The 14,888-nt window shown below is 36.3% G+C and overlaps 1 protein-coding gene across 2 annotated transcripts in view; it reads right to left on the bottom strand.

Moving 5' to 3' along the window:
- The window catches only part of LOC122070887 (PRA1 family protein H), a 93,830-nt gene extending 88,006 nt beyond the window's left edge, over window positions 1-5,824 (bottom strand). Inside the window, exons 1-2 of one of the 2 annotated variants that reach the window (XM_042635118.1) lie at window positions 5,273-5,824; window positions 5,040-5,176 (exon numbers count right to left, since the gene is read on the bottom strand). In XM_042635118.1, coding sequence (XP_042491052.1) covers window positions 5,040-5,176; window positions 5,273-5,709 — 574 coding nt within the window. In that variant the 5' untranslated portion in view covers window positions 5,710-5,824. The remainder of the gene's footprint in view (window positions 1-5,039; window positions 5,177-5,272) is intronic. The other variant, XM_042635117.1, reaches the window with a different exon arrangement.
- Between the last annotated feature and the right edge of the window lie 9,064 nt (window positions 5,825-14,888).

Genomic DNA, 14,888 nt, shown 5'->3' with positions numbered 1-14,888 from the left:
ATCCTCTCCCTTCTTTCATGAATGAAGGACCACATCCTGCTGCACCTCATGTTTCAGAAATGGATGATGACCCAGAAATACAGAATCCTGAAGATCCACCTAGACCACCTACTGTCCCACCTACACCTTATACCCCATATCAAAACCAGGACCCTAAACAGTTTTTCACCCTGGATGATATCCCTGTTCATAAATAGGCATCACGAATTGCAGATTTTCATGCCTGGATCAATGTCGAATTACTTCATGAAGGAGCCTCCACTGTCACTGTCTTGTCTAAGTTTGTTGCAAGACTTCAAGGAAAACTCAGGGAATGGTATTTAGCTTTTGGCCCTTACAGACAACTGCAACTTGTGCAACTTACTGAGAGCCAGTTTATTACCACTCTCTACCAAGAGTTTCTCGGCCCAGTTTCAAATGATCTCTCCAAGGCCCGTGATGAATTTCTCCAAATGAAGTGTTGTTCTCTGCTCAGACCAAATCCTGACAAACATTTCTCAAGAATGACTGACCGATTTCATAAAATCGGTAGTATTGATGATGAAAATCTCAAACAAGTTTTCTTGAACTCTCTTCCAGAACCTCTTGGCGCAGATACACAGCAGTTTTTGAGAAACCAGAACATTCGTTTAACCTCATGTACTATTGGTTCTCTTTACAGCTATGCTCTTACTGCCCTTGATAAGCTTTGCAACATCAAAAAGGTCTGGAAAGATTTACAAGATCGTTCTGATAAAGTCTCCTCTGCCTGTGATACTTCTTATTTCAAAATTAAGTGCAAAAGTGACAAATCTTGTGATTGTTCTATCAAGAAATCCTCTCACCACAGAAAATTTTCCCCTTTTTCTCACCATCAGAAATGGAAACCAAAGAAGATGTTCTCTTTCCAATCTCCAAAGAAAAAATGGAGATTTCTCAGAAAAAAGAAATTTAAAGGAAAGAAAAAGTCTACTGCTTGTTATGTTTGTGGGAGGAACGGACATTTTGCAAAAAGTTGTCCTATATCTCACAAGAAAGATAAGGTCATGCACATACTATCTTCCCTTCACCATGAAGATCTTCAAGATGCGGACCTCGAATCTTCATACTCTCTCGATGAAGCACCTCCAAAGCTTTCTCTATTTGCTATTGATTTTCCAGCTACAGACTCAGACCTAGAGTCTTCCCTCTCCGAGTCTGAGGAATCTGATTCCCTCTACCAAGTGATCCCTTTTCTTTCCCCTTCTCAGACCAGCCTCCAATCTTCTCTTCTCCCATGTCAAGTAGTTTCTCTCCCTCATGTCTCAGTCCAAATAATCCCTGAACCTTATGCCAAACCTATAAAACTCATTGCCTTCTTAGACACAAGAGCTGCTACAACAATCCTGAACCCAAAAATCCTCCCCAAACCCTTTTGGAAAACTCAGGATCCACCCCAACCTTTTCTTACAGCTAATGGTGAAAATTTCCATATCACCTTAGTGTCTAAACATCCCATAAAAATCCAACTTCCCCCTGCCTTGTCTGTTACCCATACAGTTCTAGGAACCCATTTTCCAGGCAAAGACCTCATCATAGGTTTTGATGTCCTCAGCCATCTCCCTCTTCGATGGACTCCCCAAGGTCTTGTGTATAAACAATAACTTCTCCCCTGGTCTCCTATTTCTAACCTCTTTTTTACAGGACCATCTATGTTTGAAGAAATCAAAGCACACATCCTCTCAACATCATGTGCGGAATCTCATTTGGATTTTCTCACCAAATGCTCTCATCCTCTATGGCAGAACCCTGACTTCTTCATTACACTTCCTTTCAAGAAAAATGAGGATGTCAATCCGACAAAAGCCAGCCATCCAGGACTGAATCCAGATCATCTTTCATTGGTTGTTCAAGAGATTCAGCAATTACAGTCCCAAGGTCTTTTGGAACCTACTCTTTCTCCATGGGCATGCCAAGCATTTTATGTCAACATACGAGCAGAACAAGTTCGTGGAAAATTGAGAATGGTGATTAATTATCGGCCGCTAAATTTCTTTTTGGCTGATGAGAAATTTCCCCTTCCGACTCGCCCGGCTTTGCTTCTTCAGTTAGGCCATGCTACTGTCTTCTCCAAGTTTGACCTTAAAGTAGGTTTTTGGCAACTTGGGATTGTCCCAGAGGACAGACCAAAGACAGCTTTTTGTATTCCAGGCTACCATATGCAATGGACAGTAATGCCTTTTGGTCTAAAGGCAGCTCCATCTATCTTCCAGAGAGCCATGATGAAGATCTTTACTCCCATCCAAGACCATGCTCTTATATATATATATATATATATTGATGATATTCTTCTCTTTTCTAAACATGAAACAGATCATCTTCGGCTTCTCCATCAATTTCATCAGATTGTTCAAGATTATGGTCTTATGCTCTCTTTTAAGAAGATGCAAATTGACGTCCCTATTATTAATTTTCTCGGCGTGACCATCTCCAAAGGGCAATATAATCTTCAACCCCATATTGCAACCTCATTACAATTGTTTCCAGATGGCCCTCTGACAAAAAATCAAGTTCAACAATTTCTTAGGATAGTCAATTATATGACAAAGTTTCTTCCACAACAGATCATGCATACGTCCCTGCTTCACCAGCTTTTGCGCAAAAAAGCCCCTCCTTGGTCTTCTACGCATACGTCCGCAGTTCAAGCCCTGAAGAAACTTTCTGCGAATCTCCCTACTCTCCAGATTCCCTCTACTAGAAAAAAATTTTTACAAACAGATGCCAGTGATACTCACTGGGGTGCAGTTATCCTCGAAGAACAGACTCCAAACACCAAAAGAACTGTTTGTGGATACAAGAGTGGGTCTTTCAAACCTTCTGAAGCTCATTATCATTCTACCTTCAAAGAAATCTTAGCAGTCAAGCGTGGCATAGGAAAATTCCAATTTCATCTTTTTGATCATAAGTTCCTCGTTGAACTCGACATGTCAAGTTTTCCACGCATGCTTGAATTTCGATGGAAGATTCTTCCTCAAGCATAACTTCTCCAATGGGCTCAGTGGTTCTCCCAATGGTCTTTTGATGTCAAGCATATAAAAAGAAAAGAAAATGTTTTGGCAGATTTTCTCTCCCGGCCTACCTCAACCTTTGCCATCATACCTTTACTTTTCCCCATAACCCCTGGTGCCTCTACTTCTCAGTCTCCACCACCTAGCGATAACCTCTGCTGCTCTCTTCCACCAGGCCTTCCCCCAGAAATTATCCAAGATCTAACACAAAGAAGAGTCATTTCTTATAGTAAGACTACAGTTCTCCAACTCCTCACAATTGCCCTCCAAGATCTAACACAAAGAAGAGTCATTTCTTATAGTAAGACTACAGTTCTCCAACTCCTCACAATTGCCCTTTGCCATGAAAGAATGGCTTATTATGGATGATTTAACTAAGAGCATGCAAGATGAGGTCGCATAGTGTATGCTTTTCGCCAATGATATCATTTTGGTGGATGAGACAAAAACATGGATTAATGTTAAGTTAAAGCTATGGAGATCAACCTTGGAAACCAAAGGCTTTAAGATTAGTAGATCGAAGACTTACATGATATGTAATTTTAATCATACTATGATGAATAATGACATCGTGAAAATTAAGAGGGGGAGAGGCAGAGAGAGAGAGAGAGAGATCGCAAAGTGACTATTTTAAATATTTGGGGTCAACCATAAATAAAGAAGGTATCATAGAGGATGATGTTTCACAGAGAATCAAAGTGAGATGGATGAAGTGAAGATAAGGTTTAAGATCTCGCTCTCGCCCCCCATCTCGCTAATCCAAAAAAGAGATCACGTCAGATCTCACCGAGATCATGTATTTTTTCCTAGTCAACTCGGTGGTTGGTCTCGGTGGCTATATAGTATTTGTAGCCCCCAAAAGTTAGCATTTACCCTATTTTAGGCCTTTTAAACACAATGAAAACATCAATTTTTAAAATTCAAGCCTAAAATTGTACTTTGACTTTGTACCCTATGTAAGTAGTCTCCGACTCTTCGGACCTTAGGCTAGTATGCTTCATTCCACAATCAACACATGACACAACATAATCATAAGAATTTAAAAGACATCATATATAAGAAAAGTAACTCTAAATGTGGATGAGGAGGTAATATTCTCTACTCTTGAAGCTTTAATGAGTGTAGGAATGGAGATCCTCAAGCAAAAGCACCAAAATCCTTTGCTCCTTGATGTTTTTTCTTCAAAAAAGTAGAGAAAGAGAGAGAGAGTCAAGATTTGGCAAGATCTCAGTCGAGATTTTGCACAATTTATATCTCGTCTCGCCTTTTTGAAAAAACGAGATATTAGCGAGATCTCGACGAGATCTTGAACCATGAGTGGAGAGGTGCGACTAGAGTATTGTGCGGCATATTCCTTTAAAGCTTAAAAAAAAGTTTTATATGATTGTTGTATGACCGACTATGATGTATATAACCAAATGTTGGCAGTTAAGAACTGCCATGTATAGAAGAAATGTGTAGCAGAGATAAAGATGTTAAGATGGATGTGAGCAAAACTAGGAAAGATAAAGTAAGGATGAACGTATTAGAGCTGATTTGGGAGTTGTCCCAATCAATGACAAGCTCTAAGAAAGTCATTTGAGGTGGTAGGCATAAAATGAACATAGAAGAAGTTGTAAAGGATGACATGCATAGTCTAGGTCTTATCCTAAATATGGCCTTGGATTGAGCCTATTGGTGGGCAAGGATCCACGTACCCGACACCATTTAACTGAGATTCTTCTGACTTGTTGGCTATGCCTCTTTCTTCTTACTTTTATTTTTCATTTCTCATCTCTCATTTCATCGTCTCTTTATCCCCCATTTTTGTTTGGACCCTATGTTTTCCCTACTTTGTTGTGCATGTATTCATATAGCCAACCCCATTAAGTTGGGATAAGGCTCAGTTTATTGTTGTTGTTGTATACATGCCTGACTTCAATAGACATGGAAATTAAAGAACTCAGTTTTTCAAGCATCAAGACATCCAAAACAAGAACTGAAAGAATAGGAGGGAAGAAGTGTATGAATTACCAAATTGGGCAATTCGGACCAAACTCTGGCGAATTGACGGGTAGCGTTCCAATCCCCACTTATCGCTACAGAAGCGAAACAAATCCCAAAGAGCCAAGCAAGATATCAATCCCAAAAGGGCAACTGGAATCTGATACCTGCCATCACAAAGAAAAACAAATTCAAGCAGGTGATCGAGAATTAAGAGAAAACAGAACAAATTAAAACTATAAAACATCGGAAGCAGGTCCTACAGAGCGATGGCAAAGATGATAACGGCAAGGGTGGCATAGTTGCGAGCGTAACGCTTGACATTCTCTTGAACCCTCAACCTGGCCTGGGAAGGAGAGGAGGGAATAGAATAGGAGTCCAAACAACCAAAAAACCCAATTGTCCAGGATGGGGCATCGCCGGCAAAGTCATCGGAAGTGAGCTTGGCGAAAGGGTTGAGAGTGAAGAGAGAGAATAAGGTGCCCAAGTAAGAAAAGATGAAGTGGAAGAAGCTATAATTGGTGGCGGAGGAAGGGGAGGTGGCGATGCTGGTAGAGCTACCATCTCGGTCGGAGGGGAAGGAAAGGTCGAGGATGGTGGTTCGTTCGTCGAGGACTTCGAGATAGCCACTGTCCCGAAGCCATGACTCGAAAGCGGCCTCTGGAACGCTCAGCGATAATGGATTCGCCAAGAACGCCATTTTCTTAAAATCCCAAGAAGCCAAGAGTTGTGCGCGTTGAACGGAGCAGACACCGTGAAGTCACGATTGATGCTTCTTGATTTTTTTTTTTGGTAAATTTTTCCCATATCGTTTGTTAGGGGTCGCCATCTGATTCCGTATCTGGTGGTGTAAACGTGTTTGATGGTCTTGCTCTTGTGGGATCCTTGTGATCATGTAGATAGGAATAGGATCAGCTTAGCTGTTTATACAATCATCTAATCATACATCTAGTTATACGAATCAGAATCCAACACATATCTTTTTTTTATTATTAAACATATTATTTTATTTTTCATCTTTACAATGGTTAAAAATGGGCCAAGCGTGATCAAGCGAAAATCCAAGTTCACTTGCCATAAAATTTGGAGCACAACTAGATCCGTCATTTCCTATTTATCCATGCCGTAAAATTTGGATCACAAGTAGAATCTGTCATTTTCTATTTATCCATAAAACTTGAATCCAATCCAAGTTGTATACTTTTCTAGGAGTCTTTTCATGGTTAAGAAGTTAAAAGCAAGAATTAAAATGATGGACCATTCAAAATACACAAGTTGAATTGAATAGAAATTGGAATACAATTGAAGAAAGCATGGTTTGATATGTGATTACTTCATGCAAAACCTTAACATATCTATAAGATTAGAAATATTACATTTTCAAAACAATTGATTTGTATTTTTAAGCTAGCAACTTGTCCATGTTATATCATATTTTTACCAAAACTTAATTGTTAAGGAAAATTAGAAATTGTTTTCAAATTTTTGTACAACTTCTAATGTAATATCTTTTTAGGGGGTGATTGGAAATTAATCTTTCTTACACATTTCATTGAAAATGCCAAAAGCTTTCATTAGGGGCGTCAAATGGATGGTTTGATTATTTCAATTGTTATTTTCTCTCAAATTTTTGCACGATGAGTTATAATGAAATCAAAGCAATAAAGATGTTCGATCTACAAAATTAGACCAAATTTGAAGCTATAGATCCAGTTGGTTTTAGCTCATTATCAGTTCTTTTAATGGTTCTTATTGGTCCCTTATCAAATCTACTATTTATCTTCACATATAAGATGAAAAAAAAATATTGAATTTATTGGGTTATTCTATTTTTTTCTTCTCTGGATTTCGGTCCACACAGTCAGTTTTGATCGGTCTTAATGGTTGGTGCAATCTGCTTTGATCTTTTAATGGTTTCTAACAAACTATACCACTAATCGATAGAGTTTGGTTCATTAGCAGTTCAATACCCAAGGGGTGTCAATTGAGTCAGTCTGATTTCTAACACCCCTAGCAGTCATGTGAAAAACCATATAAAACCAAATTTTGTAGATAGGAAAATCCCAATGTCTCCCATGTACATGTCAAAATTCAGCCCTTATGGAGTTCTTCACTTGGCCAAATGGAGCTTTGAAAATCCAAATTTATGAAAGAGTGCACAATAGTAGTCGTAGTAACTCAACGGTGCATAAACATACATGAAAATGTAAGATTTTTTTTTTAAAATAAAAGAGATGTAAGTCAATACACAAAACATTTGGCTGAATTAGTCTATAAAATTTGGCAAGCAACTAATCCAAACGATAACCTTTTGTATTCATAAGTTGGAATAATCACACCTATCCATATTGAAAAAGAATAGAAGCCGTGCGGGGAAGTTTCCATCCACAAGTGTGTAGGAACTATTTTCCCTTATTTTTTTTTTTTTTAGGTATATAATTTCCCTTTGCTTTGAGACAAAAGTTATTAATATATTTTATTGAATGAACCTAAGGTTGAAATAATCAAAGCGTGAGAAACAAATGAAGAATTGAAAATACAAGGAAAAGAATCGTTGGATTAGACCATCAAATCTGACTTGTGATTTGCCCAAAAAGATATTGGCTTGGATTGGCCAATTCTTGACGAATCCAAAATGTTGACATATGTTGGACAGTCATATTGTATGAAACTTCTTTCTTCATTTAAAATTACAAATTTAGTTGTCCAGGTGCAACCATGCATGATGTTTCCCTTAGCCTAACTTTCAACAAGTTGGAATCCTTGCCTGTACTATGGATGAGGATTGCAAGTAATTTGTAACCCTTATTCATCCTTAGCATTACATATGACATCTGCATTGCAAAGACTTTGAACTGATGATGCCATGGCAGCAAATTTTGTTTTTTTGTTTTTTATTTATTTTTTTATTTTTTATAACAAACATGTCTTACAAATTCCCCACCAATTAAATATTATTATTATTATTATTGTTATTATTATTATTATTATTATTATTATTATTATGATTATTATTATTATTATTATTATTATTATTATTATTATTATTATTATTATTATTATTATTATTATTATTATTATTATTATTATTTTGTTTAGACTTTGTCTGTTACATCTGTTTTTCATTTGTTTTAATATATTTTCCATTCATAAAAAAAAATAATGACCAATTAAGTATTCGCTTGTAAGGGATTAGCTACCAACAGAATATATCATGCCAAGAAGGTTTGAATCAATGAAATGTATAGTTAAAAAAATAAAAATAAAAATAGGGCACCTTTTTCCTCTTGTTTCGCAAAGCTTGGTCTAATTACACAATTTTCATGGGAGCAAATCCTTTAGTCACTATCTTAACTCATAAGGCAATGGAAAGCATTCTCATTGGTTGCAGCTTACATTAATTACAAGTAATTAATGTGCTTTGTTAAATAACAATTAATTTTTTGGGTCTACTTATTTGACTACCTTGGGACTTTAACAACTTCTACTATAGAATGGGGGAAGAGATGGGGTAGGGTGGGGTTTAGGATGCCTTTATGGATATAAACGGATAGTCAAGAATCTGAATTCGATATCGATATGCATTTTATTAAGGATATCAATATTTGGTCAGAAGTATCTGGATCTGAATTCGGATGATCTGGAATATAATCTACTCAACTTGAATAGATATCAACTACTACTATGTGACTAATGATCTTTAGGGTTCTTGAATGTTTGATAGGTTCTAGAGAAAGAGATAAAGAGATATGACAACTCTGAGACATGGATTAAGAGTGAATCTTTGTTAGGGGAGGAATGTCCATGTTACTCAAGTCAGGGTTGTAAACATATAGTCAAAAAATTGGACTAAAAATTCACATCCATATCCATTTAAGGAGTATTCATGTCCAATCCATAGTTAGCAAAAGGAGAATGGAAAAAAAATAGAAACGGACGATACGGGTTTTAAACAGTAAATTTTTTCGAACGATATGGTCAAATAAACGGTCAAACAAATAAAGAACTTAAAAAATGAAAAACGGATGGTACGGGTTTTAAACGTGTAGATTTCAAACAAACGGGACCAAAAAATATGGTAGTATACTGGTATAAATTAAGGAATTATTACATGAATACCTGCATCTAATGTTCAAAACAACTACAATATCGAACACTAATGTAAAAATATATATATCTCGTGTCCCATTATAAGTTTTATGACATATAATTGAATATCATCTAACACCAATTCTAAATTCATACACCACACATGTTCAAATTTTATTGAACAATGTGGTTTGGCTATGATGTTGTTCATTGTTATCAACATAGTCAACACACTCTTGGAGTAATGTATGTTCAGTTTGAGTTGGGAGTCATCACTTTATAAACATTTTTTAATAAATGCATCGGTTTTTATCTCAATTTCGAGATCCATACATTGATATTGAATTGAAGGTGATATCATGAGAAGTATAGACCATTGAGTTAGCTTCAAATTGGCAAAAGAATCTGGTCGATCAAAGTTTGGTAGAGAGAGATGTCGTCAATTAAGTAAACATTATGTTCAACAAGTTAAGTCTTAAAAAATGCCAAAAAGCAGGAACGTGTTTAGAACGAAAATGCTTGCAGTTTGAAATTTGAAGTTTTTTTAAGTATCTTTGAAAAACATACAAAAAAACGTGTTTTAAACAATAAAAAACATATTTGTTTTATTTCAGTCATGGGACAGTCGGAACTAATCAAATCTGACCCATTTACATCTCTAGGTGCCTTAAGGCACATGAAAACAAGAAAACCAAACCTGTGACCTCCTGAGAGCAAGACACCAACCAACTCTCTAGGCACTCAAGCATTGCGCACGTCTCTCTGGCTTTTTTAATTTTTAAAGGCTCTTTGTCCCCTTGGTTTTGTCATTAAGGGGCGGTGTGCTTCGAAAAATTTGACTATATGCACTGGCTCATCTCAATCGTATTAATTTATTAATTAAGAAAGAAAAAAAAAATAATATATATATATATATAATCTAAATTAAGCCAATTAAACCATTACAAAAGTGATGCAACTTTGTCTCTTTCAAAGTTAACCTTACCCAATTGCCTCTAGTCTAAAGATGTATAAAAGTCAACTAATTTCTATAATTTCAAGTTTCAACTTACGTTTCTTGCAAGACAAAAGTGTTGCAGGCCATTTAGACACTTTTGGTGAAGGCAATAGCACCAAGAGTTGAATATTAAATGATTATATATAAAGATTTTGGACAATAACCCAGTCTTAATTAGCTCTCTAATTTAAAATTTGGATTGAAAGAATGGCTCATTCAGAGCAGCAGACTATCTCTCACAGTCCCAGATCAAGAACAATGAAGCGCAAGCAAGAAGTAAAGAAGAGCAGTGTTTCATTTCCTCAAGAACAACTGAAAAAGCCCAACATAGTTTATGTTGATACTCCACAGATAATTACAGTAGATCCACATAATTTCAGGAGCTTAGTACAAAAGCTTACGGGGAAGACATCAAATGCTAATCCAAACTCCAACTCCATCTCTACAAATGCTTCATCAACTAAGGAAATTCCTCATGATCAGAGAAGTGATAACAGCTCTGATGTCCTCTCTAACACATCAGTAATCAGTAGGGACTTCTTTAAGTGATCTTGGAGCCCCAACAAATAAGCTGACTTTCATGGCTTCTATCATCCACAAATTGTTCATGCTACAAAGAACCTTTTCTTGTCTCCTTTTTGAGTTAAGGTTGTATCTCTTCTGATGTTATTAAAATTCCATGTACATCCATTCTTTTATGTTAACACAGATGACAGATCAATTCTCTCTCTCTCTCTCTCTCTCTCTCTCTCTCTCTCTATATATATATATATATATTATTCTTCTGGTTTGAACTCTTAACAGATGATCACCTTTTTTCATCTTAAATGAAATAGATGTCTACAGTACTTGTAGCAAATGATCACAAGTGTATTTACTTGACAGAGATTAAATCAGATTTGGCTCATAACAGATGGTCACCTCTCCCTCTCTCTCTCTCTTCTGTCAAATCTTTCTTGATATCTTGTTAAAGTGCTTAAATCCCAGACAACCGTGGTGATCATTTGTACTTTGGGACACAACCATGGGAAGAATTCCGACACTATTGCATGTTTAGGATTCCTTCTGCGAAGCAATTGTATGAATCATATCACAATTAATAGAGGAGCGAAAGAAAAGGTAGTCCCAGGCATTGCCTGCGTCTCCTAACCAAGATATCATCTTATATAGCAGACGTGAACTAGAACTCGGATTATCTTCTCATATGTGGGTTGTCCAGATGGTTGGGTGAATTGGAGATTATGCGGATAGGAGCACCGTCCCAGGTTCGATTCCTCATCTGTGCATCTACAATTTAAGTAGAGATCATGGTGGTGGGTTGCTATACTAGTCTCCTTTAAGTTTAATCGAGTCGAGGTGCGCGTAAATTGATCCGAACACCTTGGTTAAAAAAAAAAAAAAAAGTGAACTGGATTATGAATTAGAAGGATGGTTTGAAGTATTTCACCCATATCACAGCACTGATCAGTGTTGTGCAAGATCTTCATCAAGGAATCCGTTTGCTGGATATATGTTAATCGTCCATTAAAACCAATTTAAAAATATTAAATTGAATTAATTTGCATTATCAATTTTATATGTAATATGTTGTTCCAAAGTTATATACAAGTGTTTGTAACAAGAGATAAAAGTGGCATTATGTTCATTTGGTTGTTATGTTGTATATCTTTAAAATGCGATTCAAGAATATATATATATATATATATATATATGAGTTTTCATATTATATGTGTATGGAATTGGATCATTTGAGAATTTTGCATGAAATACCATCAATTATTAAGTAACAGGTTCTTTGTGATAGTCGTTGATTTTCATACTTGAGAGATCCTTATTGTTGCAGTTGCACATTATGCGTTTTAGTGTATTAAAGGTAGATGCCTACATTGGCTATGTGTTAGTGTGTTTGATTCTTACAAAAAAAAAAAAAGAAGTATGTTTGATTCACATGGTTCAACTGTGAGAAGAGATACTCAACATGGCATCCACTTCGCGAATTGAGTGAATATCCTAAAAGAATTAACGATTGTAATCGGACTGAAACTCTAAGCTTGATGGTAGTTTCGTAAAGAGTTTAAAATTGACTTTATTTAATAATTATATTTGAAAATATTTTTCAAATTAAAATTATACATCCAATCAGTGGTTGAGATTCTCTAACATAGCTGTTTCGACAAACTAGTATTTTATACAGTGTTCACTACCCTCACAATCTCAACGAAGTCTTGCGGTTACCCTGCTCACCTCCGCAATTTGGCGATTGATCAAAATGTCCAAAATCCTCAATCGGCCTGACATGCAATCTGACCGGCGTAATGAAGTTCTGATGATGCCGTCCCTAGGATATGCTCGCAAAGAAGTTGCAGACACCCATCGAACGCAGAGAGGCTCTGTGAAGATCCCCCAACTTCTTTCTGGATCCTAATCTCACTCTTATTCTGTTGATATTGCCTCATCAGAACTTCCATGTTGGGCGATGACGAATTCACGAGGTTGGAAGAGACCAAAGACGACATCAACACCTGTTGAAATTGTAACCTTTCTGCATATTTCTCGTCAGAAATTGGAATAGATCCTTTCGTATATACCGTACTACTCTGTATAATTTAAACAGTCTTTCTGATTGGATTGGATTGAATATTTGGATTAGATTAGTTTGTCAGGGTTCGTAGAAGAGAGGTTGGTATATATAAAGGCTTAATCTCCTACTAAATTTATTGGCTTTATCACCAATTCATTCGGCAAAGCAAGAGTCCCATAACTGGGAAAGCCTTTTTCTTCTAATACGTCCTAGTCCCTTCGGTTCAAGAGGATAAACATGTGGCAGAGACGATGAATAAAGAGATTGTTTAGAGGTTTCTTGAGAAACCAATCCAGCATCTGAGATGTAAAGGGAACTTGGCTTGTAAGTTATAGGATTTGACATAATTGAATTTTTCCCGTTTACCAAAAATTACTGGGAGTTCCAAGTAAATCAAATGCGCCAAAAAACGCAAGGCTTGTCTTGGAAAAAAGGAGAGAACAAGTGAACAATAAAGCAAACCTAGAATTAAAAGATCCACAGTTTCTCTCCCAGGATCTCCCCAACTCGTTGTTGCAATAGCGCTTAAGTATCCTGAACAGTGAATTGGGATTTTCCAAAAAGAGCTGGGGCGAGATCCGCTGGAGTGGAGTTCCATGGGTGACAATCGGGCTTGTTGGCCATCATTTGAAAGAGCGTCGGACTCAATCAGGTTTTATCAAGGGGAGGCTGTTGGGGGCATAGTTAGCAAATTCGGATTCGGGAATTATTCGGATGGAGAATTATTCGGAATAATTCGGACGATTAATTTAAGGATTCGGTCAAAAAAGTGGTCAAAAAATCTTATTGGGGTTTTTTTTTTTTTTTTTAAATTGTTTTTTTATTTATTTTTGATTTTTTTTTCAAAATAATGTTTAAATGGACCGAATAATTCGGTTTAATTCGGATTCGGTCCGAATTATTCGCGATTTATATTCATTTTGGAAAAAAGTCACGAATTTTAAAGAATTTTATTTTTAATTCGGATTCGGTCTGAATTTTTGATAAAATTCGGAAAAATTCGATTCGGCCGAATAATTCGCGAATTATTCGGCCGAATTGATAACTATGGTTGGGGGAGGAGACATGGGGTTTAAGAGCCCGAAATTAAGGGTGGAGTTGAAATTACTGTAACAGGAAGGGAATGAGCCGAAAGCAACACCACCATTGACACAAACGCTGGCGGAAAAGGAAGAATCCATAACCGGAGAACCAGGAGAGAGGCTAAGCTTGGGAGCTGAGCAGGGTGTTGATGTGTGGGGGTGATTTGGGTATTAGTAAATTAGACATCATTTGACATTGTTTCATTTTTGTTGTTTCTACGTTTTCTTGTTCCTAGAAATGGAAAAACAGCTTAAAAAATGTTTGATAGTTATTCTATTTCACCCATTTCTAGAAACATAAATCAAAATTTATATATATTTACAATTCTAGAAACGACTTTGACGAAACAAATCAGACTTGTTTTGCTGTTTCTAGAAACGAATTTGAGAGAAAAAAAAAATGTTATTGTGCCCGATAAATATCTCAACTATTTAAACATAAAAAGAGACAACTGAACCCTCTCTCCCTTTTGTGCATCCAATGATACTATTGGGTTTTTTACGACATTGTCTGTAAAAAACGTTTTGAAAAACAAGTTTATCAAGCACTAAAATATCTGTTTTTGTTTTTAGAAACGTGAAAAGTCGTTTCTGCTGCTTCTAGACACAGAAACAACAGAAACATTATCAAACAATGCTTTAGTTTCATAACTTGTCCAGAAACAGCAGAAACATTATCAAACGCTGCCTTAGTGTTACAACTTAAAGTCATTTCTCACACTGAGGGACGATAGACAAAATTTTTCAAATTAAAGGGAGGCGAGTGATATTTTAAAAAAGTGTGAATACAACTTGATATTTCGCCCGGGGGAGAGGACTGATATTTCCCCACATTTTTCATATTTTTTTTCGAAAAAAAGAAAATTCTCAAGAACTTAGTTGATTGGCAATTGCATACTTTTGAGTTAAAACTACAAATACATCAGTTGGAACTTTTCCATTTTGTTGGCTTAACACAACATTTTACATCAAACCATACGAAGCCAAAAGAAGTCGAGTATCACAAGTCCTAGCTTCATGGGTCATTTGCAGATTTTCAAAAATAAAAAGGAATAGAGTTCAAAATTTCATTCCAACAACAAAGTATGCTCATTATCCAAAACTAACTGATGAAAATAAGGCACTGAGAG

The sequence above is a fragment of the Macadamia integrifolia genome, unplaced genomic scaffold (assembly GCF_013358625.1).
Source record: "Macadamia integrifolia cultivar HAES 741 unplaced genomic scaffold, SCU_Mint_v3 scaffold_138A, whole genome shotgun sequence".
Classification (NCBI taxonomy): Eukaryota; Viridiplantae; Streptophyta; class Magnoliopsida; order Proteales; family Proteaceae; genus Macadamia; species Macadamia integrifolia.
The sequence above is the reverse complement of the archived record's forward strand: the minus strand, read 5'-3'. Positions and strand labels throughout refer to the sequence as shown.